General features: G+C 47.7%; 3 protein-coding genes across 3 annotated transcripts; 1 reads left to right on the top strand and 2 right to left on the bottom strand.

The window, feature by feature from the left end:
- Nucleotides 1-1,523: 1,523 nt before the first annotated feature.
- On the top strand, nucleotides 1,524-12,620 carry LOC144159566 (transmembrane protein 65). The gene is made up of 6 exons (XM_077691136.1): nucleotides 1,524-1,843; nucleotides 3,159-3,268; nucleotides 4,093-4,147; nucleotides 4,486-4,528; nucleotides 5,345-5,450; nucleotides 7,070-12,620. The coding sequence occupies exons 1-6, from the start codon at nucleotides 1,540-1,542 to the stop codon at nucleotides 7,181-7,183; spliced, it is 732 nt and encodes a 243-aa protein (XP_077547262.1). The 5' UTR covers nucleotides 1,524-1,539; the 3' UTR covers nucleotides 7,184-12,620.
- A 3,155-nt stretch (nucleotides 12,621-15,775) lies between these two features.
- Prosbeta4 (Proteasome beta4 subunit) lies at nucleotides 15,776-27,227 on the bottom strand. Its single transcript, XM_077691137.1, has 5 exons — nucleotides 26,984-27,227; nucleotides 19,511-19,633; nucleotides 17,488-17,558; nucleotides 16,802-16,964; nucleotides 15,776-16,026 (listed from the first exon to the last, which is right to left on the bottom strand). The coding sequence occupies exons 1-5, from the start codon at nucleotides 27,072-27,074 to the stop codon at nucleotides 15,866-15,868; spliced, it is 609 nt and encodes a 202-aa protein (XP_077547263.1). The 5' UTR covers nucleotides 27,075-27,227; the 3' UTR covers nucleotides 15,776-15,865.
- On the bottom strand, nucleotides 20,225-26,858 carry LOC144159564 (uncharacterized). The gene has a single exon (XM_077691133.1). The coding sequence runs from the start codon at nucleotides 26,090-26,092 to the stop codon at nucleotides 24,656-24,658; it is 1,437 nt and encodes a 478-aa protein (XP_077547259.1). The 5' UTR covers nucleotides 26,093-26,858; the 3' UTR covers nucleotides 20,225-24,655.
- Nucleotides 27,228-27,276: the final 49 nt, after the last annotated feature.

The raw sequence follows: 27,276 nt of genomic DNA, 5'->3' as shown, positions 1-27,276 counted from the left end.
CCAGAAATAGAAAAAGTCTTTTAATCAACAAGTTTGTTCCACGTTGGTTTTCTTTTTTTGTGTGTTACAAAAGCATCGACGCGGATATGGCGTCGCAATAAGTTGGAAGCCGACATTTTTGAACGGCCAGCGCGGTTGGCAACGGGTAGCTGCGAGAAAGGCCTTGGACCCCACTTGTAAAGCTACTGCGCTAAAACAAATCACACCACGTTTGGCCAGCCGATGTATAACGACTCCATAACCGTTGGAAGCTTCATTGAGCAACATGACCAACGACGCGTGCTACCGCGTGCAAACGACGTTCATTTATCGTTGCGAACCATCCCGTTCCGAGATACACCCAGGCCGTGTGCGGCTGCAGAAGTTGCAACCGTCTCGTTCTCAGGGAACGTTCGTTATCTCGTTATCGCGGTTTGATAAGGGAGCTCGTTTCGTTGTGTCGGACGATTGCGTGCAGGGGGAGGAGGGTAGGGGGGTGTTTTATGATGATGCCCCCCTCAGGACATGCTCGTATCACGTAGTGATGCGTGCGGTAATCGCGGTTTTCGTGCCATGCGTGACTCGTTACATTTAGAACGAGACAAATTAACGATTGCACTCACGGCGAAAGCGCGCTTGACCCTCACTCCTAGTTTGCTCCACAAATAACAGAGAGCTTTACCTTACCGTGTGTACCCGGAACCGTCGGCGCATGCGCGCGCGGTCATGGCGAGCAGTGTCACACCTCACCGGAACGAACGCGCGGGCGCGGCAAGTCGGGGGTCGCCCGTCGGAGAAACTAAGCCACCCCACCAAAGGAATGCGCACATGCCCAGTCAGGTCCCAGTACGCACGGTACACACTGTATGCTAAAACTATAATGCAAAGCATATTTATTACTCAAACACTAGCTGTCATATAGCGCCGATATTACCGCCGATAGATTTCAGACTTCCCGACTGTATGATGAACTTCTTAATTGTCACCAGAGTGACCAGCATAGTTCTCTGCAGAAAAAAAGAAATACAGCGCTTCGGATCTGGTATAATATTTTTTTCAGCTGCTCGAAGCATGGGCTGGAAGCTTCATTGCCAGTATATGCCGAGCAATTTCAGTGGATCACGATGTGATTAGCTGGTCGATCACGATCCCAATCGTCTGTGCGAGGATTGTCGTTTGTGATGAACCGTGATGACCGGAGCAACATTTGCAGGGTCTGATGATAGAAAATAAACGCACGCCGCGGCACTCACGCTCAGCGAAGTTAGTTGCCTTCCGGGCGATCTAGGGACACGATTCTCTCCTCCTCTTGGGACATCGAGAAGACCATCCCTCCCCTCGGTTATTTTTTTATTATTATTACCAACATCGGCGACAATGATAGAATCTGTAAAAATTCCGGTAGAGGTTCTGTCAGCAGCTTCGCAGCAGAAATGCCCACAAAAATACGGACCAATACGCCTTATGAGGCACTTCTCAAAAGCGAAACTGGAGCAGACGCCCATCTCAACGCAGTTTCGGATCGCGCAAGCGTCCGACAGGCGGCCCCCCAAATTCAAGATGGCGGCCAGCCTGCTTCCGTCAGCTGCTGCTGCTGCTGCGGGCTCGGCAATGGCAGGCAGCTTGGCGCGTCCCCTGCTCTTCGGCGCATTTAAACGGATTCCCAGAAGCCGCATTGGTCACGGCGCGCTCACACGACCCTTCTGCGTGTCCGCGTACAGCAAGGGCGTCGGCAAACACACGGGCGCCCACGAAATCATCCTCACGAAACAACTCGCCCAGGACTTGATCGTGAGGCTCAAACCCGAAGAGAGGAAGATTTTGATGGACGAATTGACGGAACTCGTCGAGAAGGTGGAGAAGAGTAAGTCTTGCTGAACCTTTTCGGGCGTCATCCAATTGTCTGCTCCGCGCCTTTGTCCGTGGCGCATGCGGAGATCCGCAACAGGTGTTCTGCCCGCGATTTCGATCGACTTGTCAAGTTTTTAGTTTCTGTGGTTTTTCAAATTCATCGCCTGAGGCCATTTCTGTATATTTTAAGAGGCTATTTTTGGATAAGCACCGGCAGACGCTCTCGGCGCATGCAGCGGAAGCACTGCAATTAGACACTGCGGGTAATCGCAAGCCATGCTATTGATCGCCGCTCCTGTTGACATTATGCAAGCTCCGCCAAAAGAATAATAAACTTCGCGGCTAACTGCTCCGTTGCTTTTAGTTTTTATTGATTGCGTTGTGTGTTATCTCGTCTATTCTTAGCATCGATCGAGTGCTGCACTGCGGTTTTGGCTGGTCGCTGCTGCGATCTCGGCAAATTAAGCCCATCATTCATCATGAGTGAATATCGAAGTTGAAAAACAGATGCCGCGTTTTGGATAGTCACATTGTACAGTAATTGTTTCTTGGCTAAAAAATTAAAAAGTTGTTTTTGTTTCTTGATCAGATCTATTTGGAGGAGTTGGTAACTGTAGAAAGAAAAAGGTATGATTTTAGGCAAAAATCTAGGGCATGTTTATGCAGGTATATATATATATATATATTCTCAAAAGCCCTGTGGTTTTCATTTCTTTAAGATTTATGTCCGCATTTACAGAAGCACTGGCCATGTAAGTAAATACAAAGAAAATTTGCAAGAAGATTTACGAATTCTTGAAGTCTAATTAAAATAAGCACCCCCACCCCCCCACCCCCTTCTAAAAAAAAGACCACGCCCATGTCACATTGCCACAGTTAAATTTAATCGTTAAGCCCAGAAGATACCTCATTGAGCAACATTACTGACATGGTGCATCGGCAAAAGGAAAAAAAGTGCTGTTTGCCTCTGGAACCGACTCCCATAGAAGCAATGCTGTTGATCACTTGAATTACCTGGGGCGGGGTTATTTTTGCAAATGAACCACCCATATGTCGGGTCATTCAAGCATGACCGCAGGACTTTCCTGCTAAATTTACGAACAGAAACGTTGCGGTGTCTTGATCAGAACGTTTCTCTTTCCATAAAACAATACCAATATTGCTTGCGACCTGAGATAGGTCTGATTATACTCATATGTGAGTTCACATGTATGCAGTTAATATCTAAGTTAGCCAAAGAGAGGTGACTCTGACTGCGAAAGTCCACTGCACTTTGGAGATGGTTTGGCGCAGCTGACAGTGAACTTGCTTATTCCGACTGCCAACAGACGGCAAGGCGTCCACCCCGACAGCTGACCAACTGCGCATGATGGCCCTTCACAACGCCCTGCCATTTGTGGGGTTCGGGTTTCTCGACAACTTCATCATGATCGTCGCTGTGAGTGCTGACAATACTTGAATTGCTTGCGAGGCACGTGATACAAAAAAAGCGCAGTCTTTGAATCATTCGCAACCTTTGTGAACGCACTGCGTAGATGCTGATGTATTGGAGCCTACGAAGTTCACTGCGGTTGTTATCCTTTTCTGATCACAGCATGTCTTGCGTAATGGTCTGCTGCAATGTGGCTTGTCAAACTCATTCGGCCTGTCACCAAATGATGACCCGTAGCATTGCAAAGCCTTGAGTTGCACACGACAAATTTGTTTTCGTTTCTCGATGAACTAGATTGTGAAAAGGATCCGAAGGCACCGTTGAGTGGCCAATCACTTAACAACCTTGCAAAGTTGTTTTGTAGTGTTGCAAAGCCTCGAGTTGTACACGACAAACTTGTTTATGTTTCTTGACGAACTAGATTCTGAAAAGGGTTCAAAGTCGCCGGCCGTTGAGTGGCCAATCACGTAACAACCTTGCAAAGTTGTTTTCGACCTAACTTGATGAGTTATTTGCTTTGTTTTGAGGGCTGTCCAATAAGTGATGATGTATGCCTTGCAGATGTAGACGGGAAAAACAAACCTCGTCTATCTTGGCCCAGGTTGTCATATTCTAAACAATTTTCTTTTTTAAGTAGCTCAAAGTATTGTGTAACACTGAAACAACCCCATTCTCAAAAGATGGAATGCATATTTTGTCAGCTAATAGCGCTGCACTTTGTTTTAGCTTTATTCCCAAATGTACATTACTAATTTGTGACTACTCTGTGCTGGTTTACTGCTTTCACGCATTTGAACACCCCCCTCTTTTAATTCCTGTCTCTTGTGCAGGGAGACTACATTGACACCACCATTGGCATTGGACTGGGCATTTCCACAATGGCAGGTGTGTTGGTGCTTCGAGAGACAGGCTCCACTATGCGAGCCAGAAATTGGCCCCAAAACAAACTTCCTTGCAAGTTAGGACATTTTCATGCCATCTGTGGAAACCATGCAGTGACAACAGTTCTGCTACTACAAGGCGCTGTCACACTTTATGTCGGCTACACAGCCTTCGGTCTCTCCCCCGCATCTTATCCTTGGGGATTGTATTGCGGTAGTGTTTACGTTAAGCGCAATCTACATTCTTTCTTGAGCAGCATTCTCAAATTTCTGAAAAAATGAAAAGCAATGTGAGGTATTATTGAATTCGCCACTAATTCCCGTTATACTCGCATTTTTCAGCTGCGGGACTGGGAAATGCCATATCTGATGCTGCCGGGATTGGGTAAGTCCCTTCCACATGTCTGACGCTCCTGGCGTGGGCATTTTTGCCAGCCACACAATGTAGGAGAAGAAGTAGGTGCAGATGAACACCAATTCACATCTACATGGGCTGTAAAGAGTAAACTATGCATTAAAAAGGAAACAAGATGCAATGAAAAACATTGGCACTAAAAACAGATCCTTTGCCTCCATCATCTTTTATTGCTAGGTAAAACTTTGTACTGCATGTGAATCATGCATTGTTCATGCACTCATTTTTAATATGGTGCAATAGGGGAGAAATGAGCGCAGTTCTTGTGTTATCTTAAAAAGGCCTTGAGGACAACATATACCGTATTCGCACGATTCTAACGCGCACCCTTTTTTGCTAAAATTTCCCTTCAGATTGGCGTGCGCGCTGCAGTCGGGCACAAAGTCGAAATCGACTTTAAAGTGGCCAGCAACATTGCCTTAGACACGAAATCCTCCCAAAATCCACTTCTCAATCCGTGGGGCAGAATCTATGTGAATTAATTTTTTTTCGAATTTTCCTACGTAAATTTCCTGCGCGTTAGAATCACGCAAATACAATACTTCGTTACAACGTTACTGTGGTTTGCAAAGTAGTGACAACTTTTTTGTTGATTCCCTTTTTCTCTCAACGGAGCATTTCCACCACTGGTATGGTAGACGGGCATTGTGTTGTTCATGTGGCAGCATTGCGGCATGCAGAGTAACGACAACATTTTCATTACCACTTTTGGCAGAACATTTATGCTGGCAGTACGATAGATGGGAATTGGGCTGTTGATGTGGCATCACCGTGGCATGCTTCCAGCTCTGCCTGGTACGTGGAGAAGCTGGCGGTCAAGATCGGTGTCCAGGCTCCCACCCTGAGCCCCGCACAGCTGGAGATGGCTGCCACCCGGTGGAGCGCCAACATTGTGAGCTGCCACCTTCGAACTTTGACCCCTGGGGATGTTTGCTTGTGCTGCTTTTCGTGAAATGCTGAAAGACTGCTTCATTGATCGGGTCACAAGTGCCCCAGGCTCCTTTTCTGTAGGGTTCCATTCTAATACATAATAGATGGAAATCATAGGCTAGGGAATAGGCGAGCTTTGCTAAGATGCACGTGCAGTTTTATGCCATGGGGGTGTTTACATTTTTAGTATTTGGCATGGCTCGCCAATGAGCTCTAAAGTTGTCTGCAGCAGCAAAAGCTGCAAGTATTGTTGTTAAAAGGCTAAAGTTATTTTATTAACGTAAAAGCATGGTTAACAAAAGGCTTCTCCATCAGGGATTTTTGGAAGGTTCATGCATCCTGAACAAGAAAAATGAATTTTGCCCAGTGTTGTTGCCTTTGTTGTCATGTGCTGTAAGAAGGTAGAAGTAACAAAAGAACTCTTCTAGCTGTTACGGTGGCTCCCATGACGGCACACAACTGCATTGACAGATTTCGCACTATACTTTGGTATGAGTTAAGAACAGCAATAAAGTCCAACCCACTTATAACAATACTGCTTATTACAATATATTGGATATAACAATGAATTGTTGCAGCACCATCGACATTGATATATGGTAAAATAAACTGCTTATAACAATGGTCATTTTCCTTATTATTGTTTATAACAATTGAGCCTGACAGTAGAATACGTAAGGTATAGTATTCGGAGATCTGTGAGAGATCATGGGTGCATTGTGAGTGACCAAGCATGACTTTTTAAGCAGGAAATAAGTTGCGGCATCTTCTGTCTTTCCAACACTGAGAAAAAGTTGGTGCCTTTTATGTTGCCGTGCTATCCCTGAAGGAAGAGACCTCCTGACTGCCCCTCTTATCTCCTGCCCAGGTAGTGAGAGAGGCAGGGGCCACCTCTTCAATGCTGTCTAGATCAAAATAAAGCTACATTGGTGTAAAGGCTACTGTTGATTACTGATGTTAAAAAAGGCAGAAAACAACACCACCTTAGCAACATGCAATCTGCCAATCATTAAAAAAGGAACGGTAAAGGGTTTGATGCGGAGGCTTTGTCCTGTGTGAAAGACAATGGTCTTTCCTAGGGGCCCTGTCGATTCGGTTGGCACACGCATGGCTAAGTCTGGGTGGTCAGCCGTGCAAGCTGCGTTTCCATTTTGTAAATACTGGGTGAAAACCCCTAGATGCTTACAAATGTAACTTTTGTGCCCAACCCTGTTATAACAATTACTGGTTATAACAATGGCTTTTTTGTGGCAATTCAATATTGTTACGATGGGTTAGACTGTAGCTCGTGTAGTGTACCACTCCGCCGTAGTGACAGACCCAGATGTCAACACGCACGCATGTTTTGAAAGGGGATTGCGCTTATTGCGTGACATGACCTGCTTTTATCATGTAGTCTGTTTGTCGTCGCTGGAGTAATTTATAAGCAGGCTAAGTCCCAAAAAAATCACGAAACTGACTCGTGTCACATTAACAATTCTCGCAGTAGTGCACTCTTTGTACTGTGTGGAGGAACAGCTGGGTGCGGTGATTAGGCGCAGTGGCAACTTTCATTGTCCTTCTCCTCTGCCTACCCTGCAGGGAAGAGCGGTGGGCGTCTTTGTGGGCTGCCTCATCGGCATGTTCCCGCTGCTGTTCCTCTCCTCCAAGGAAGACATGAGGCAGCGCCACGAACAGAAGCCGGCGGCCAGCTGAGCTTGCTGCGTGACACGCCGCCGCTTCGCCTGCCAAAGAGCGCCCAATGCCTCCGCAGCGCCGTCTTCAATCCATCCAGCCCATGCGTGCAGCCTTTCTCGGAACACTCATCTCTCCCCTTTGCCTTCACAACTCGGCTGCTACCATTATCTAGTCGTCAAGGGACCCTCTCCGTCTCTCTACGCAACTTGGTCTCGTGACAAGCCCCTGGCTGCGTGCATCTATACAGCCTGCCTTTTTCTCCGTCACCAATTTGACATGCCGGTGAAAGTAACCATGCACAGTGGTCAGTGGACCTGCCTATAACACGGCCTCTCATGTTTCCGGACTTTCCCCAACTCCTGTTTTAGTGTGCGGCACCTCGGAAAACTGCACTACTCTGAAGTTTAAGCCAACCACTTTAGTAACGCACGTTTGTCTGAACAGTCTGTGTCAGTACCTTCTAGATGCGGCCATTTGATGTAGAATTTGCTGTTATGGACAAGTGTGTTTGCCCACTGTACAAGCTTTCTAAGAAAACCCCAGTTTTTTTTTGACTGAGGAACTTTCAGGTGTCTGTATTAAAAGGGCCATGCAGACAAAACACAAGTTTGGTTCATGCAAAAGATTGCCTCATTAGACTCATACTGACACCACTTTTAACATAAAGTTCGCTCAAATAAGCTACATAACTAGGAAAAAAGGGAATGGCTAGCGACTCACTAGCTCATTTCCCGCAACCTATGATGTCATATGCGCAGCTATGCGTTTGGTTGAGGCTGGGAAAAGCAAACGCCAGTTAAGCAGGGCTTATAAGCTTTGCTGAAGGAGCTATTTTCGCTTAAATGTAATGCGATTCATTTTACAGCAGTAAGAATAGTGGGGTGAAACAATGGAAGTTTCGAAAGTACACGTACTACTAAGTACTAGTACCAGTGCTGTTGGTACCGTGTGCACTATGCTTGTTACAGCTGCATAGTAGTCCGGCGCTTTGGGGTTGTCTCACACGACACTAACCGGATGGCGTAAGCGACATTGTCTCGCGTGACCCTATTTGTTGAACATACCCCATGCTTCACAAAACGACTGCTACCTACCATAACGAAAACAAGCCAGGTGCAAATACGGTCAAAAGATCAGTATGGTGGCGCCATCTAGGAGGACTGACAGTAGACAAGGCCCCGCAGCCGGTTGCAGACTGAACAGTTCACTAAAAGTTCGCTTGAAGGGCCCGTACATGTGATGTCATGGCAGACGTCATGAAACACGATTTGGCGGGAGAATCAAAATTTTTACTCAAAATTGAAGCATCACTAGGTGCCGGAAAACCGCTGGGGACACTATAAAACATCAAATCTTTCCAATAAATCAAACTTGTATTTTGTCTGCATGGCCCCTTAAAGGAGCAGCAAAGCACAGTCTGACTTGTGGCTTGTGCTTGCCTTGGATATGCTAACGCTTAAGTATATGCCAGAGTCTTACGGCATTGGGCTGGATTGCTAGCCGACGGCTTTGACAGATATGTGCTCCCGTATAAAAAAGGGACGAAATGTGAGGCCAGGCAGTGTGTGTGTAAAACCTTGCATGCAAGCCATATTTGCATCAATGTGGCATTGCGTCTATTTGAGGCTGAGCTTACCCAATAATTCTCAATTTTCTGTGATTTTCAGGAGCTTTAAACAAAAAGAAACTTGTTATGCCAGACATAGTTAAAGCTGCCACTGAAGCTGTCGTGTATTTTCCTTGTGCATGCCGTAGGAGTGGCGCTTGCAACCTGACAATGACAGCCAACAATTTCCTATTGCAACAGGTGTCTGTCATAGATCGCAATTACAAGGCAAGAGCTTAACATTAGAGAGCTTTATGAAGAGCTTTTTTTTTTTGCACTACCATTGTTATTTGCTGCCCAGCAGCCATTTTTCACAGATGGCATGATGAAAGGTTAATCTCGCAGATGAACCTCGCGTTTCATCCAGGGTGTTGAACTATCCTAGCTAATCCACCGTGAAAGTTTAGACAACTTACAGCCAATGTAGTTTTGTGTAGGGTAGTATTTCAGAGTTTGAACCACACCTAGATGGCTTAGATCTCCAATACTGCTTTTTTTGGTGGAGAAATGGTTTGGGTTACAAGTCTCCATAGCCACTAGGCTTGTCGTGGAATAGTTGGAATGCTAAAAGGCAGCTAAATTAGGAGTGCCCTCAAAATGGGTGCTTTCTAGTGAACAAGCTCAGTGAGGTTTTAGCTATTGAATCTTTAGCGTAGCAGTCGAAGTTATTCACAATATAGGTTTCGAACTGTTTGAAGTAAGGCCATTTAGGGCTGGTTGGTGCAGCTCAGTGTAAAACAAAAACAGCACAAATGGATGTTACACGGAACAGCATAGGCGACAGTGTTGTGCCCTTGTTAGGTGTTTTGGTGCCTGTTGATGCTGTTTACCGATTCTGACACTGGTTGGTGCTGCTTCACGATGTTACAGGTTGAAATCCTCCTCACTTTGGATTCTTCTGGTAGCATAGCTTGCATATATGCTTTGTAGATAAGAACCATGCTAGTCCTCCCCTCACACTATTTACAGTTTGACATCACGCAGTGCTACGCACGAAGATCACTTCAACCACACGTTTAGTTGCACAACTTAGCTAAATTCACTCGCAATTACACCCCGGTGTCATCTATCATTATTGTTGCAACTTCTTTTTTCACTCTTACAGAAGAGAGTTTGTGAGAGAAATGTATTGTATTGTTGTTTGTACTGGTATGCCTTGTATGAATTGAGCCCAAAAAATTTTACGACTTTCTCTGCAGCACAACTGTGTTCCTAGGCACACCCTACTCGACTGCATTCTGCAATTACCCGACAAAAATTGAGTGGAAATTGTAATGCTGGCATTTTCTGGATAAGCTGGCCTAGACATCAGTTGAAAGTTCAGTGGCATATCTTACTCGTGTGTCTCTGCTTCACCAGAACTTTACGGCTTGCGTCAAGCACCTTCTGCATCCCTTTTATGAGCTGCTTTGGAGTAGCCCGTGCGATACCATGGAGGTACCAACTTTCATCAGCTAGTAAAGTGGGTAGCTACCAGGCTCAACTGAAGATGAGCGGTAGACATAGGCACGGCTTAATGAAGATATCTAACAATATTGAGACATTTGTGTGTCCTTTGCACTTTTGTTAGCAGCAGTTTACTTCTTACAGGTTTTCGGATGCATAGGGGACCCAGTGTGACGAAGTTGATGGGAACTGTCTTAACGGTTAACCGAAAGCAAGAAAACCACCGCCAGGATTTTCATAACTGGGTTTTGCAAAGTTTGGTTTCAGCTGTGACATTATCAGCCGGAGTTGTGCCCACAACACATGCAATTGAAGGTCATGTCTGGCCTCTACGTGCTCCATTACCTGGTGAGTCGACCAAGCCGGTTAAAGTAATTTTTTCAGTTAGTAGGCGGCTCTTGTCAGCTGTTGACCAGCTAACAGTATCACCGTATGGAAAGTTGTCTTGTGTCCAGAGTGTTTATCTCGTTGGGGGCCACCACCATTGCAAAGACTACCATATTAGCCGTGCTGTAATCACATTGACCTTACATTTGCATCTCTCAAGACCATTGTTGTACCAGCGAGTTGTTTCCTTATGGGGGAAAGTGCTCCCATTATTTATTGCACTCTTTTTTTGTGCTGCTAATGAGCCCAGGTGTGTCTGTACATTGTAGACCATTGTGTATTTGCAGCTTGATACCTTTGCCTTTCGCATTGACTTGACTGCACTGCTGTTATCAACATCGTGAACTTTTGAAGCTAGACAAACACTGTACAGTTTAGCACGGCACGACAAATCCAGCTCTGGTGAAGCTACCGAGCTTTGCTCATTCACTGCACGCACTTGTAGGTTGGTGAAATGAGGCAATGCATGACAGAGAAAAGCCAAGGTAGGCTAGGATAACGAGCCTTTTGAAAGTAGGCACAGCATAGGTATTGAGTTGGCCAAGCACAGATAGTTGAATTCGATAGGCGTAGCGAGATTGAGCAGCAAAGATATTTTCGTGGGAAGTAGTGCTCTTTCATCAAGTCGGATGAAAGATGGAACTGCGTCCTTTGAAGTCCGAGAGGTGTATAACCATGGCATCCGAAGTGAAGCTTTTGAGCTTTTTTTCGTAGTCATTGTGCCATTTTGTGTACCTAGGGTAAATGAATTTACCGCTGTGCTCAAGTATAAATGCAAGTAGCAATGGAAGAGGGTGGTTTGGACAGTCCGCGAAACAGTCTGGACTGCCTTGACTGACAAAAGCATAATATCGTGCACGTGTGAGCATGCCACTTGTTGACAGTCACATAAAACACATACAGTATAGCCCACTTATAGCGAACCCGGTTTTAACGATATAGCGGTTATAACGAACGAATCTTCATTTCCCGTTACCATTGCTATACATAGATTTTCTGTCCAGATATAGCGAAAAGCGGATATAACGAAGTGATTTCGGTTTCCCGTTGTGTTCGTTATAAGCGGGCTCGCCTGTATTTGGACCAGTGTAGTAACCAAGTTTGCCCTCACTCGCCACAATGTCGACAGTGCTGTGTAAGGGAGTGGATAACACCTAGGGAACGTTAAGTCGGTGTCCTGTAAGGTTTATCGGTGTTAGTGCACATATAGAAATTATTGCCATGAACAACTTAATAGCTTGCACCCAACAAGTGAATGAACTCTGCTCTACAGCATCAAAGGCAGAATTTTTAGCAGAATCTTGACGTGGTTGAACTTTTTTTAATTCGCAAAAGTTGTGAAGCAAATGTGCTTGTGAACAGTTTTTTTTCTGTACAACAGCAAATATTGTATCTCTACATATAAATCTATAAGAGGGTGACATAACACTGCCTCTAAAATTTGCACTTCCACTCATCTCTTGTACTTTATATAACTTCCCACTCGCACACACAAAAAACACCACCTAAAAGAACTTGTGTAAACTTTTGCAATTTCTCATTCACTTGCAGCCAAATAGTCATTGTGATACCTTTTACTACGAGGCTTATTTGTATGTGCTGTGCTCACCCATTTTTCCTGTGAAAGTAATGGTACATGCAGCAGTGTTTGTTCACTGCACTAATCAGCAATATATTCCCATGACCAAGGTCCACAAAAGTGCGCCAAGCCCATGACACAGTGGAATTGTTGAATTTGTGGCACTCTCCCGACATTTTGGCTATTTTGGGGACACTGCACAGCGGTGTACTAGGGAGCAAGAACGGAAAGTTGTGTGCATTAAACACATTTGTTGGTTCCTGTTGTAAAACCTTTTCCTCATTGTTGTGGCCATTGCTGTTGCAATTTGAGTCCTACTCCAGCTGGGAGACTGATTGTTGACGTTACCTTCGAGCCTACTATGCGCAAGTCCAGTAACACATGATGTTGCTTGACATTGTACACACATTTGAATTACATGGGAGCCTTTTTATACATCCTTCGCTTGTGTCTGTTTACTGCCGGGCAGTTGCACAGCCCTTTGAAAGCTGTGCCGGTCCAGGCGTTGTACAGCTGTTATGCTCGATGTGGAGCACATCGAATGTGCCAAATACGGTAAGCTCTGTTGAAAAAAAGTGTGCAGTAGGAAGAAAATAAAAGTTGAACAGCAGAGGTGCACAGCACCTAAAGAGGGCAGAACTAGTACAGGAAAAGGCAGTCCAATTAGTAAAGTAGCTAGGCCTAAACCACAGCTATGGTTGTGCACTAAATTTTGTAACGCAGCTGTAAAGGTAGTATGTAGTGTAGCTGCATTTCGCATGCAATGTGCAACGTCAAGATTAAGTGTGAGCTCATGATGTTGACATGGCAGTCATGCCAAGAGGCGTATTTTAGATGAATATGAGACATCGGTATTTGTGGGAAAATGAACCCCCCCCCCCCCGCTTTAACAACACACTCAATTTAGTAGCTCACGGCTCCTAGAGATAAGTGGCCCCAGTCTGATTTTACTGGGAAACCACAAATGATCCCATATGAAGCATGCTTCTCTTAAACTGGTTCTGCAGGGCCTGCTTCGAAGGCGCAACAAGTCACCGCAAGGTGGGCACTTGTTCCAAGTGATTCGCCGTTTCCAACTCGTCTGCTGCTCCTCCACGCCCTTCGATATATCACAGACCGAGAAGTTTTCTCCTTTTCTCTGCAATGTGGAGGGGTCTATTTCCAGTTTAGTGCCACAAGAAAGCAGGCATGGGTGCCTACTTGCAAGTGCGCGCTCGGGCTGGTAGGGCATTTTTTGAAGCAATAAACATTTGTTGTCAAGTGTTCTAGTTGAAAGGGAAGTATTGAGCTCATCACCCAAACTCCGTGCGCACTCAAAACACAAAAGCGGCGGCCAAACTGTGCCTACAGGTCCAGGCATAGAGTAGGTTTGTACACAGCGCCGACGACGGCGGATCGTCACAGGAAATGCAAGAAATTAGCCGCGAAGTTGACCAGCGACAGCCAATCATACAGCCATGGCCTCAATGACGTCGTTCAGGCCATGCCAGGTGTGCATAATGAGGAGAACTGAAGAGAGCACAGTTGGTTTTTCCGCGTTTTTCACAGCAATTTGCACGCTCACCGCTTCACGTGCACGTGTAATATTTGGCTCAGGTATTTCTGGGGTGCAAGCCGAGAGTCGTGCCGGTTTACTTGCATGGCTCAGAGTGCTGCAGGGTCCCTTTAAAGGGGCCATGCAGACAAAATATAAGTGGGTTTTATTCCAAAGATTTCGTGCTTTATGGTGTCCCCAGCGCTTGTCCAGCAGCAAACCATGCCGTATTCACCGAGAAATCAATCGATTTAGGTTAAAATTTTGATTCTCCCGCCAAATCGTGGGTTTTCGTGACTGTCATAAAGCATCATTAGGCTCCGCCGCCTTGCTTACTGTCGGTCCTTGCAGATGGCGCTACCATACGGAGCAGAGGACCGTTGTCTGCCGTTGCTTTGTTTTTGAACGTATTTGCACCCGACTTCGTTTTTGTTACTGCAGAAAGTAATCGTTTCTCGAAACAAGGTATGCTTGACAAACAGGGTTACATAAGACAATGCTGCTTACGCCAATTTGCAGTGTCGTTAAGACAACTCCAAAGCGGTAGGCTGCTGTGCAGCTAAAGCAAGCATAGTGCGTCCAGTTCCAACAGCAGTGCGCATCGGTGCTTTTGTTTGCGTGTATTTTCGCAACTTTCATTGTTCTTTCGCATTGTTCGCAACTTTCATTGTTCGCAATTCTTAATGCTGTAAAATGAATATGCATTGCATTTAAGTGCAAATAGCTCATTCCGCAAGCGTATGAGAAGTGTCTAATTTGCGTTTGATTTTGGTGGCCTGAGCCAATCGCACAGCGGGGCATATGACATCACAGGTACTGTTGCGGGAAATGAGCAAGTGGGCTGCACAGCCATTCCCTTTTTTCAAAATTATGCAGCTTATTTGAGTGAAGTGCGTGCTGAAAGTAGTGTCAGTATAATTCTAACAAGGCAATCTTTCGAATGAACCAAACTTGTGTTTTGTCTGCATGGCCCCTTTAAGCATGGAGTACAAGTTGTTTAACTTTGTCATCGCATTACAGCGAGTTTGCTATTTGGCCATTGAAAAATAGAGGAGGAGTGAAATTTGGAGACGGAAGGCTCGTGAGCACACCAAAGCGTCAAGATAGCGCATTGCTGAATTCTTGGCGCAGTCAAAAGTGGCTCAACAATGTTATTGACGCATCCTGTTAGCTCAAGGGCTCGATTGTAGTGATGCGGTCTGGTGCAAGGTCAACGCACACAGTAAACGACACACAATGACACCAGTGAAGTTTTAGAGCACATTTCTGTGCTTGTGAGGCTGTTCCAAGACACAGATGTGCACAACTTGCATAAACGGTCATTTGACAGTTTACAAGTCATGTGACAAAGTGGTGGCAGTTAAAATTTTCATCCTCCGACACAACCCAAACAAGCCCTCCACACACTGCACAAGCTCATAGAAGGCACAAACTGCAGTTAGAGTTGAGAAGCCATGTTGCAAAAATGGTGGAACCACATGTTATTTGAGCCACTATCTGTAAAACAAGTTAAGAAACAAGCTTCAACTTTCTTTAGAATTTCAATGTTTTTGTTGTTTATGCCAGTAAAATTGCTTTCCTCAATTACTTAGAGCCTGCTTCCAGATACAATATACGATGCAACATAGGACGTAAAACACGTGTTCCCAGAAAGAGCCAACCTTACTGAATTTTAGTTATGTACTTAGTATTCAGCACACCATTGAAGTGCAGCCACAAACTCACTGTATGTGACACCACACTGTTCAGTTGACAGTTCCTGCCTTGTGGAGGGTAGTGCAAGTTGCAGCATTTTGGCGCTTCATTAGAGCGCTAAATATCCTGACCTTAGCATCCACACGTACGGTAAAGCATGACTGTGACTCCTTTCATAATAATAATAATAATAATAATAATAAATAATAATAATAATAATAAAAAAGAGCAGTTACTTTATCTTTGCAGCGGGGTCCTATAATCGTACACTTCATCACTGCTGAAACAAGCCCAACCCGCAAAAGCAGTGCTGTTACCCCAGTCAATCATCAATGTTGCACTAGGGATGATCGGAGAGGGAGATGCCAGTCGCTGCTGTTGGCTTTATTAAACATGCCGCGGTGGGGGGGCATGCCAGTGGAAAAAAGAAGGGGAGTAGGCCCAGAGGCGGTGCTAGGCCGCATCGTCCCTGAGCACGGAGATGTCCTTCATGTTCTTGATGCCGTCCTTGTTCACTAGCTGCACCCGGAAGGCGGGCAGGTTCACCAGGAAGCGCTTCTGCACCTCGCCCACACACTTCCGCAGCAGGTCCATCGCCTCCTCCTCGTTCATGTCTGCCAGGGAGAGAGGGAGGGAGAGAGAGCGTCGTCAGAGCAAGCCTTGGTTCGAATGAAGCCAGCTGCTGCACGCTTTTAGCATAGCTCCACCATGCTGAGAATGCTAGCCTTGCGCTCATCGGGCAGCACATTCAAAGGTCACATGCCCCAGTTTTCGCACAAACCAGGAGAGAGAGCACTGAAGAACAGTGTAACCCCGATAATACGACTTTCAATGTAGCACGTGAAAGCGTTGTACAATCGGTGCACGGGTAAATGGCGCTTTAGTAGACGGTCAGACACCACACGCGAGCCAAGAACTTTAATAACGGCACTATTCGGACAACTGACGTCATCTGGCGTGTTCATTGGAAACCCACTTTTCGGTTTTGTTGACGTTTGTTTACATTTCGCGTGGGTAGACGGTGGGGCGAGTGAAATTTGAACCCAAGGTAGCAGCGAGTTGGGCAAAAATGGCGTCCTGTTTCACTGCGTGCTCTGCAAAGGCGGACAGCGGTTTCAGGGACTTCAGCCAGTGCTGCTGCCGCCTTTTTTTTTTGTTGTTAACCCAGCAGCAGTGATGACTTCAGCAACGATGTGGATTCTTCAGATTTTAGTTTAGTTCTGACGAAGACTCCCATTCAACAGCCTCAGACTTCGACAGGTGCTGCCAGGCAAGGTTCATTTTTACTTCGCGCTGTATTTATAAACAAAATGAGCCTAATATCTGACAACTGCGGTATTACTTTCATGAGTAGGGTCTGGACAACGTGCAGCGGGGATATTTACGCACCTTCGCGGTAGTACCGGTCCAGTACGGACATGAGGAAGAAGGCTCCGTATCCGTGTGCCCCGTACGGAACCTTCACCATGGTTGCCAGGTAGTCGATGTAGTAGAGCTCTGGGCCCGTCTCCGGGTCGTGGCCCGCCAGCAGGACGTTCACAGAGTACGGGGTCTGTGGATAAAAGAAGGCCACCGTGGACCAACTCTCGCATCAGAGGATCCCAAGACTACTGCTTCTGTACTCGCCAAAACAATAGGACGTCAATACACTCCGTATGCAAGATACTTCTGTGCCGATGCGTGAGCTATGGGTCCACGACCCAGACAGGGAGGTTTTTACCACTTTGAAAAGAAGTCCTGACTCCTGATACGAAAGTTTTTGTGTTTTTCTGGAGGATAGGACCCACGAAGAAAAATCGACATTTGGGCAAGTTGGTATCCGTTCTACATCTTGAGGGGCAGCATAGCAGAAGAATATATACAAGGAAAGGAAGGAGACAGGAGACAACAGCGTCGTCCCATCTCCTTCCTTTTCTCGTGTACTCGTCTATTGCACTGCCCTTCAAGATATTCAACCCATAAAGCAAACAATATGCACCATCCCAGAATTGCCAAACTACAAAAGCGTCGACCATTAATGCCGGCAGCGCCAGCAACTGCCCTCCAACCACGCAGGTGTTGATGGAGGCACTCACCCTGCTCCTGAGATAGTCGGCCAGGTTGCGCCGAGTGAAGTTGGCAGCCGCAGAAGGAGACAGCTCGTAACCTGCACAAAAAGAACACCTCGTCCAATCCTTCTTTGTCTCCTCATTGCTGGATGAGTGGTGGCACCTTTTGACCGAGAAAAGTTCTGCTGTGCTGGGCAGTCCTACCTCCATTTTCATTACTACATTTTCATTTCATTGTTAGACGCACTGCTTGGGCTATCGTAATCAACAACTTGTGCAATCCCTACTTCAATCCCTACTTCAAAAAGTCGACTTGCAGAACAGAGCAGCACGCAGTCATCCCACCCGACACGCTGCTTTACTGCTCCCTATCAAAAACAGACACGAAGCTCAGACAAGAGGACAATTGCGAGCAGTGTTTACAATGCGCCAAAGAAAACTAGTACGAGGACAACGCAAAGCACAACAGGAAGAAAGAGAAAAAATCTGGCGCAAAAGCTTTGTCCCTCACTTCCTAAGCTGGCACATTGAGAGAGAGAGAGAGAGAGAGAGAGAGAGAGTGAGAGTGAATAAGGCAGATACAGCAAGTGTGATTCATAGTTGCGTGCCAAATGACTCGCAGCACTCTCACACAGCAACGTGGTTGTGCAACTGACAGCACGGCAGCAACGCAAACAGAAGACTTAATTAGGCTGCGTCCACAGAGTGAATGGGGGAGATAAGTGGCTTATCTGCTACAGGCACGCACAGCAAGCTTTTGAGCGCTTTCCCCTCCCTACCGAGCACAGCCTGGGTGCTGTGCTTCAGGCCCGGAAACGGCAGCCAGCTGATGGGGACGGCGAATAGATACACGTGGCTCAACCTCCAGCATTTGAACGATAAGAGAAGTGATAGGCAGTGACATGCGATAGTGCCTGGCAATCTAACAGGCTTCTCTAATGCCGCGGCAAGATTACAAACCAAGAATGTCGAAATGAAATGGAAACACTCTTCTGGAAATTGCAAGTGCTTTTTGTTGACATCATCACTCATTAAAAACGAGTTCGCAGAGATCCGACAGACTTGAAGCCAGTCACTATGCCTCAAACACACACACACACACAAAAATGTGGATCAACCCTCAAGGCTTAAACAAAAAAAAAATTTCCTTTTTTTTCTCTCTTCAAAAGCGACGAAATTTCGTTACGGCTAGAAGCAAGAAATTGAGAATAATTCTGCATGCCGTTCAATTCATTTTTATTATTACTTTCGACACAAACTGCAATCTTATTACAGCTGCGAAAGCAAAATACTTCGCAGAGGTGTCCCCATCTGCTAGACAAACCAAAGCTAAAATAAATGGCAGGAATACTAATTTGTCCGTCCTGCCTCGACAACTGCAACACTACCTCTACCTCATGAATCGTAGTTCTTTTGACCCCAGCCAGCATTTTGTTGCTGCTGGCAAGAACGTCTTGCTCCTAAATCCTTTGCCCTTATTTTTTTTAAAAACCAAGCTCTATTTTAACAAAAAATACGCTGTTGGGCTAGTTGGTGCATACTGCTTCAAGGAAAAGAGTGCTAAAAGCCACAGCAGAAAAAACGAAGAACGACAAGACAAATGAGTCCAGTCATTCTTAGTTTTCCTGTCGTGGTTTTTAGTGCTCTTTTTCTACTTTAACAACGCCAGTCTAGTAGCAAGCTACCAACACATGTGGAGTTTACTCTAGCATCTGCCCACTATGAAGGCTTGGGGTGGAAACACTGCATACTTATTTTTTTTTCATCCCTTTGTTTCAACAACGTATTTTCACCTAGAATTCTTGTAACAAACTTCACTTCTCTTCCATACTATTAAAAACTGGGGTGCTTAGTATTTTTGAGGTCGGTTTGACAAAGTGAGCTGTCAAATCACTGCGCTTAAATGCGTTCAAACACTTCCCGTGCTCTGTGCCTTTCACAGAATTGAAAGACGTGGCATCGCACCAGGTGTGTTCTCAAGAAGAGAGCAGTGGACCGACAAGGAAATGAGAGAGGGAGAGAGAGAGAGAATGGTGCTCCCTCAACCCACCGTTGCGCATTTTGTACAGCTGGATGTTCTTGGCGATGAACTCGGCAAACTGCACTGTGTCACCGGCCTCCCCGCAGACGGCCATGAGCAGGTTGTTGCTCAGCTTGTGGATCTTCTCCTCGTCTGCAACCACGAAAGAAAAAGTGTACAACACACTGCCGGTGACTACCACAACTGCTGCTGTGCCCTTTACTGCAGCATAACAGTAAAAGTCTCACAACTACAATGCGTGTTCACGTCACCCATTCCTTCCATTTTTCCCTCTTGCATTGCTGTGTTTCTGAAAAGTAACACCTTAAGGACGGAACAGGTGAAATAAAAACCCAGTCACGCCCTCGGAATACCCGCCCCCCTTTCTTTTGGTCAGCCACCCGCGGTGTGTTAATTTCTTACTCAGCAGTATCCGTATTTCGTCAGCTGTAGCGGGACGTTTGCTCTCATTCTGGCAAATGTGCACACAAAATTCTTGTGATTTTTGGCACAAACCAAAGCCTCACTGTAAGCAGCCTGTAATTCGCTGTAGTCTAGAAATCAGCAGCTCCGAATTTTTTTTCTCACAACTTCACCACTTGCTGATGCATTCAGAGCCAAACAGACACAAACTACCTACCCGCTTGGCTACAGGGGCTGAAATTCGCTCGTACAAGCGTTCGAACACACATACAGTACTCTCTTCATGTAATACAATGTTCAATCAAGACAGACACGAAACGATTCGGAAAAGAGAACGCAAGACAAGGGCACTTTATTGTTCTGCACAACATCTGACAATTGAAAAAAGGAAAAGGAACAAAGCACACTTATCTTCCACTGAAGATCGTGCAGGGCTGCGGAGGTGTTTGAAAAACATGCAGCCAATATACGGGCACCGCAAAGAAACACGATAGAAAAAAAAAAAAAAAAAAAGTGAAGGCACTTAACCAGGAGGCTTCACCACACGGCGAGGCCGATCACATACTTTGAGTTCGTGTAAGGACATTCGGCGTCAATTTCTCAACAATTTGAACAAAACGAAAACACGGAGAGAGAGATCATTCCAATGGCACAAATTATGTGGCAGCGCTCGATAAAGTGTGCCGTAAAACCACCGAACGCCATTGCCCATCTCTAGGTGACCGCAAGCACCAGGCTTGTAAAGCAGAGATATGGCTCTCAGATATGCACCCACTGACACTGCTGTAAGTCTTCTCAAAAGCGCACACAGCTCTGCCACTTTGGAGACACTGGTCTTGCCGGGACACAACCGCTAGGATAGAAGGTGGTGCAACCTCCAAATTGTAAAACACGACGAGCAACGGGGGTAGATCTGTGCCTAGAAGCTTTGCAAGTGTTCCTGTTCCCACTAGCACCTCCTGTATTGCCATCAAGGTCCAAAATATTATTTTGTAACAAAAAGCCACTAGTACACATCACACACTGCTCCTTACGATATGCGTACGTACTTAAACAAGGCATCAGTACTACCAGTTAACAGACCAAGCACCATTCCTTCCCACACTGAGGCCGAAACAACAGTTCATACTGCAAGCTGAATGCGAGAAACAAGTTGCACAAAAATGAGCATGCAGTTTTTCAACCTGAGCTTGCAACTTAAATACAGTGCGCCACTCATGCATAAATGCGGTTGGTGTAGGTCAGCCTCTGATGGGTTTTTAACCGAATTTCATTGGGGAATGAACTGACCACAAAATTACTGCTTACAAAAACTACTTCCCCTCCAAAAAACAACCACCACAGAGACGAGAGCTACTGAGCTCTCCTGAACAGCCAGATACAAACCAGCAGTTACCACTTTGAGCCCTAACCGGATGCGTGTGCGCACAACACAACAAGCAGAGGTTCTCATCTCCTATCGTCCACATCAAAGCACTACAGGTCACCGATAACCGATCCACCAACTCGATCGTCACAAGGCACTAACTACAAGCTGCTGGTAATATGCAGCTCGCACACACAGCGAAAAAGAGAGCTCAAGCGTTTGGGTGTGTGCAACTGCCCGCTTCCAAACCACCCAACTGAGGCCACCCTTCGAAGGCACCATGTAACTTTTCAGGCACGGCAACACCACACACAAGCAATTTATAATTTGGTCATTTCATCTCGCAGCGCTCCAGCTGAACATGCAAGTCACAAGGCTTCACCATGTAACAGCAAAACAACCGCCCCACGAATGCAATGCAAACAGCTGACATCACATTCAATTAAAATGGCTCCCATGAATGCATAAACTGGCTGAGGAATGCATGAAATGGCTCCACCAGACCTTTTTTTCTTCTTGCTCAAAAAAAGTGTGGAACCAAGCCACATGCACAATAACGCACTCTGCCAGAAGCCCCGCAGCACACACTTCGGGTAACAGTGCAAGCGTCCTAACAGGCCTCAGCTGCCACTATCTCAACGTGGACAACTTATCAGAAACAGCTTATCCAACCTTGGACTCTGGAAGAGCGCCACTGGCCGAACAGATAACGAGGGGGGTGCGGCAAGGTCTGGCCTGTGAAACCCTGCCTTCTGTACTGCAGTTTCTCTCCCCAAGGTAATGCTAAATAGGCGCCGTTTGCCTCGCAATGCAAGTCTAAAATCCCAACCTCGATTCAAAGTGTCGCGCCAAACATTTTTCTTTCTTTCTGATAGGTCAACCGGGGGCATTAAGTCTAACACTGTACTACTTCAAAAGGCAACGACCTCTGAAATACCTTTCGCAACCATGAGCTTTCAATAATCACACCATGTTCATTACAGCTGCCATTGTTCACATGCACTGAAACTGATAAAAAAGAAAGGAGAGAGAGAGAAAAGCGGCACCCAGTTCTCACTAACAATCCCCCGGCTTGCAAGCTTCAAATAACACATTTCAACAGCATAGCAATCTGGTTGCAACTTTATTGCAACCAGTTGCAACAAGAGCCTCCAAAATAAAAACAAAAAGTTGAACAAATGCTCGAAAGAGAGAAAGAAAGGAGAAGACAGTCAGCCCTTGCAACAGACGATGTCACCCCATGCAAAAGATGATGTATGTGGACATGGACGCAACCCTGCAAACTACTTAGGCCTAGCAACTTAGGCCACGTAGACAACACCTCGCAATGGCACCATGTTCGCTAGTCGCAAAAAATGGGCCAGCGCGAAGCCACAGCTTGCAAGTACTACGATTAGTCATACTTTGAGCGAACATGATATGGGTGCTTCGTTGTTTGCGTCTCCCATCACAATTTGTTGCGCCACGACCCAACGCCACCCCACAGGGCATGCCCACAAGGAAATGAAATTGTTCTAATCTGCGTAAGCCACACCTACAAGGCCACAAGGACATCACACCACCACTTAGGCACACATACGTTATACGACAACACTCAGCTCCAAGACCTTACAAAAGTAGCCGGATACTGCTTCGGAACAAACTCCTAGTAAGTGCACAGGCAAACATCAAAAAGCAACCAGCCTCACTCAAGCACTTAGCTCTAAAGGCACTGTCCGAGATGTGTTCAGAAAAATGACTTCGGATGACAATGGACCGATTCGAAAGGCACTGCAGAGAAGCCAGTGGAACTGCCGGAAACTGCTCCGATGTATCGAAATTCAACGTCTGCCCCAACTTTCGAGACTCTTGGAACAGTTAGGCGTCAACAAGGAGAGGAAGCTGAATCGATGGGCTACTTAAAAGCAAGCAAGTTGCAGCCAATTTTCGAGCTGCAAGTACGAAACCTTTTTGTAAAGGAGCCGCGACCACAACATACAACTTCGCTCTAATGGAAAGACTCCCCCTTGGAATAAAACTTATGGCGATTTTAGCACAAACCTATATCAAGCAGGTTACATGAGCCATTTCACACACTGCCTACATAACATCATGGGCAGCTGCTGATAAAAGCTACCATAAAGCAACATGGCGATGTGATGGCAGGGGTGCATCTGGTTCCACTTGACTGCCCCTCTTGAATGCTAGAACAGAGTTAATGCAGTTTTTTGACATTTCCCTTCCAAAGTCCCCACAAAAGTTGCAAGCGCAAAATTGCAAAGTCTGTCGCTATCTGTGATTTTCTTTTTTGTGTGTGTGTGGTGCATGTGTGTGCAAAGAAGTCCTTCCTGGCTAGAATGGACTTAAGTTATCAAAGGCTAGCTCTTTCAAACAAAACACTTAAGTTGCAGGTCTAATCAACCGTCCGAAAGCCACAGGGTTTGTCCAATAGAAAATTTCAGCGTAGGCAATGCTCTCATAAAAATGCACAGAGGCTGATCAGTCTTGCGACAGTTCTGCTAGCTTGCCGATGAAAAATAAATCATACACGTTAAGTCAAAACACAGACAATGTCAGGAGAAACAAAAGGACAGGTGATAAATAGTTAAGCAAGCAGTAACTAGTCGGGCAGTGGCGACGTAATAAGGGAAGCCACAAAACGTACACAACCTGGCAAATCACCATAATCTTCCTCACGATAAATTGGACTGCAAAAAGAGTAGGCTAATATTTACACACAAAAATCTGCAAAATCGTGCGCAGCGCAAGCACAAATATTGACCACGTCAAGGCTTCATGTTTCCATATCCTGGCTGCCTGCATTGGCCCTCCTCGTTCGGGGCAAGCAGATTGCTTGTTAACTTTCCACTGGAGCTAGCACCTTTTCGATTCACAGCTCGCTCATATCAGCGGGTACAAGGGGCCCCTTACGTTGTCTTTTTGAGACGTAGAAAAGCAAGCAAAGATAGTGGAAACCCACACAGCCGATAGACCAATCTCCGCCCAAAAACCAAGCGCGCGGTCTCTGGCACAAGCTGCTGTGGCAGTATTTCTGACTGTTCTTCCATTAGGCACCGACAGAGACAAGTAGTCAGAACGGCTACCGTGTTTGTTGTTTAAAAAACAGCAGTGTTTCACCGCATTCGCCCAAAACCAGAATGGTAACAGACTTTGCAGCATTGTCGGCGTTGTGAAAGCAGTGGCAAAAGCAGTGCTCCATTTACACCGCATCAGAGAGATCTATGGCGGGGCACAATGCCGAAACCTCGCACCACCACCATCTGCCTAACAGTTCGGCTTCTGCAACATTTCAGTTGGACTTAGCGATGCTTGCCTTCGTGAACAAACAAGAAAACGCCGCACACGGACGCTTCGGAAAAGGGCAAAAGGTACTGGCACAGGCATCATCAGAGCACCACGCAGCAGCGGCAGTAGCGCGGCTGCGCCCCGGCCCGGGGTGCCCCCGGCTGGCCCAGCGCCGCGGCGCCGCCGTCGTGGGCGTCGGGCCGTGGCGGCGGGGGCGCCAGCGGCGGGAAGTACGTGTGGATGCGGAGCTGGGGCATTCGCGCGTTGAACTTGCCCACGGCCTCGCGCGTGATCAGCTGGCAGTCGTAGAGGTCGACGCGGCGCAGCGCCGGACAGCGCGACAGGTGCTCCAGCGACGCCTCGGACACGAAGGGGCAGTTGTCCAGCTCGAGCAGCGCCAGCCGCTCCAGGCCCGAGGACAGGTGCCGAATCCCTTCGTCGGTGAGCAGCTCGCAGTGGGACAGGCTGAGTTTCTCGAGGCGCGGACAGAAGCCCGCCAGCGCGGCCAGCGTGGCGTCGGTGATGTGCACGCACTCCTCGAGGTCCATGCGCTCCAGGCGCGGGCAGTTGCGCGCCAGCGCCTGGAAGCCGACGTCGGTGAGCCTCGAGCAGCCGGCTACCTCGAGCGTGCGCAGGGAGCGACAGTGCTGGGCCAGCGCCTGCAGGGACGCGTCCGTCACCTGCGCGCAGTTGGACAGCCCCACGTAGGCCAGGTCCGGGCACTGCGACGCCAGCACCACGACGCCCGTGTCCGTGACGGCGGGGCACTCGTTGAAGCTGAAGGCGCGCAGCGAGCGGCAGCCGCCGGCCAGCGCGACGCAGGCGGCGTCGTTGAGGCCCGGGCAGCCCTTGGCCACGAGCGAGCGGAGCCGCGGGCAACCGCGCGCGATGCACACAAAGCCGTGCGGGGTCACCTGCGCGCACCACGAGACGTCGAGGCGCTCGAGGTTGCGACAGCCCGCGGCTAGCGCGCGCATCGCGTTGGTCGTCAGCTGGCCGCACGAGCCGACGTCCAGGTCGACGAGGCGCGGGCAGTGGGCGCTGATGCTCTCGCACGTCGCGTCCGTCACGCGCCGGCAGCCGTTCAGCGTGAGGGCCTCGATGTTGCGGCAGCGCGTGGCGAACGCCTGCATGGCCGCGTCGCCGACGCTCTGGCAGCCGCGCAGGCTCAGGCGGCGCAGGAAGCCGCCGCAGCGCAAGGCGATGTTCTGCACCACGGGCCCCTCGATGTCGCGCTGGAACTCGAACAGGTCGATCGTCTGCCAGTTGCTGCCGTCGAGCGCGAGCACGTTCCACGCGCGGGACACTTGGGCGCAGCGGCAGAGCGACACCACATCCAGGAAGGAGAAGATCTTGAGCAGCAGCTCCCGCGGGAGCTGCCTGTCGATGGGGGCCAGCTCGGCGCCGTTGTCATCGTCGGAGACGACGTCGCCGTTGGCCGTCGGGACGACGTCGCTGGTGGTCGGAGGCTTTGTCATCGCCTTGGCTCTGCCCGACAGACTCACGGCACGCCGCAACTCGGTCAGCCTGGCACGCATCGGCCCACGCGGCTAGAGCGCGGTTCTTTGTGTGTCTTCGGCGACCGGGCGGGCTTTCCCCCCCGTCACGGCCGAAGGTTCGACGACACCAGCGACGAGCCGCTCTCTCCGTCAACAAATCGCCATGTTATGGCCCGCCGCGGACCACTCACGTCGCAGTCGCGAAAGCCCCCGGCAACAGCGCGCCCTCCTCTTGCAGACGACGGGCGACCGGCCACGAGAGGCCGCTACGATAGGCACCGCCCTTCCGGGATTTCGGCTTGCAAGTTTGCAACAGGCCGCGAGCGAAGTGAACGCACGAAAGCACGTCTAAACGGATAAACTAAATTAATAGATCACGCGTAATGTGACTTCTGGATGTGAAAATACTCAGTTGCTCTGAGCAAACTACAAAGGAACTAGTAAACTAACGACGGCAGCGCACGGCCACTCCAAGCGGCCGGTCTGCGCAACGGTGATTCAACCAGACTGCAACAACTTGATGTCAACACACTTTCAGTCGAAAACGCAAGCGTCATGGGACGAGGCAAAGTTCTCTCCAAGCTCGACAGATCGCGCTTCAGGTAATGCCGTGAGTTGCGACCGACTCACACAACAATGCCGTTGTAGAAACAAAGTATGTAAAATAAAAAAAAATGCAAAAAAAAAAACCCATCTCCGCGAGAGACATGGTAAAATACCCGACTGCGCCCAGAAAAGTGGTAGGTCGATGTTTGGTGGTCGACACACACCGGCAGTTTTGGCCCGCAACATTACTGCGCCTGCTTAACCGCACTGATTTTCCTTTTTCACGAAACGACCGCACACTTAATACAATGCGCTAAATTCCTCGCGACGCTCCGCAGACACTACAGTACGAGGAAAGAGTTCAGTGCAAAAGCGCACACTCACCGTGCTTGAGGACCATGATGCTGAATGCAGTTGTCCTGTCCGCAGCTAGCAAGGCGAAATCTTTGAAGGCGACTCCTACAAGGCACTCCATACCCACACCAATTGACTGGCACTGCTCAAGGCGCTCAGGTCAGAAATATCACCCGTAAAACTTCGAGAAACAGTGAGCAGACCGGCCCCTCACAGCGTCAAAGTCCTTCGAAATTCACAGCGATGGCAGGACCGGAAGTCTTTCAGCGCTCCCTGCCCCTGACTGCCTTACGGTTTCGACTAAATGTTCACGGCGCGCGCTA

The sequence above is a fragment of the Haemaphysalis longicornis genome, unplaced genomic scaffold (assembly GCF_048455015.1).
Source record: "Haemaphysalis longicornis isolate Haplotype H1 unplaced genomic scaffold, Haemaphysalis longicornis Haplotype H1 scaffold_10, whole genome shotgun sequence".
In the NCBI taxonomy this organism is placed as follows: domain Eukaryota; kingdom Metazoa; phylum Arthropoda; class Arachnida; order Ixodida; family Ixodidae; genus Haemaphysalis; species Haemaphysalis longicornis.
Note: the sequence above shows the minus strand (reverse complement) of the source record. Positions and strands in the feature narration are given on the sequence as shown.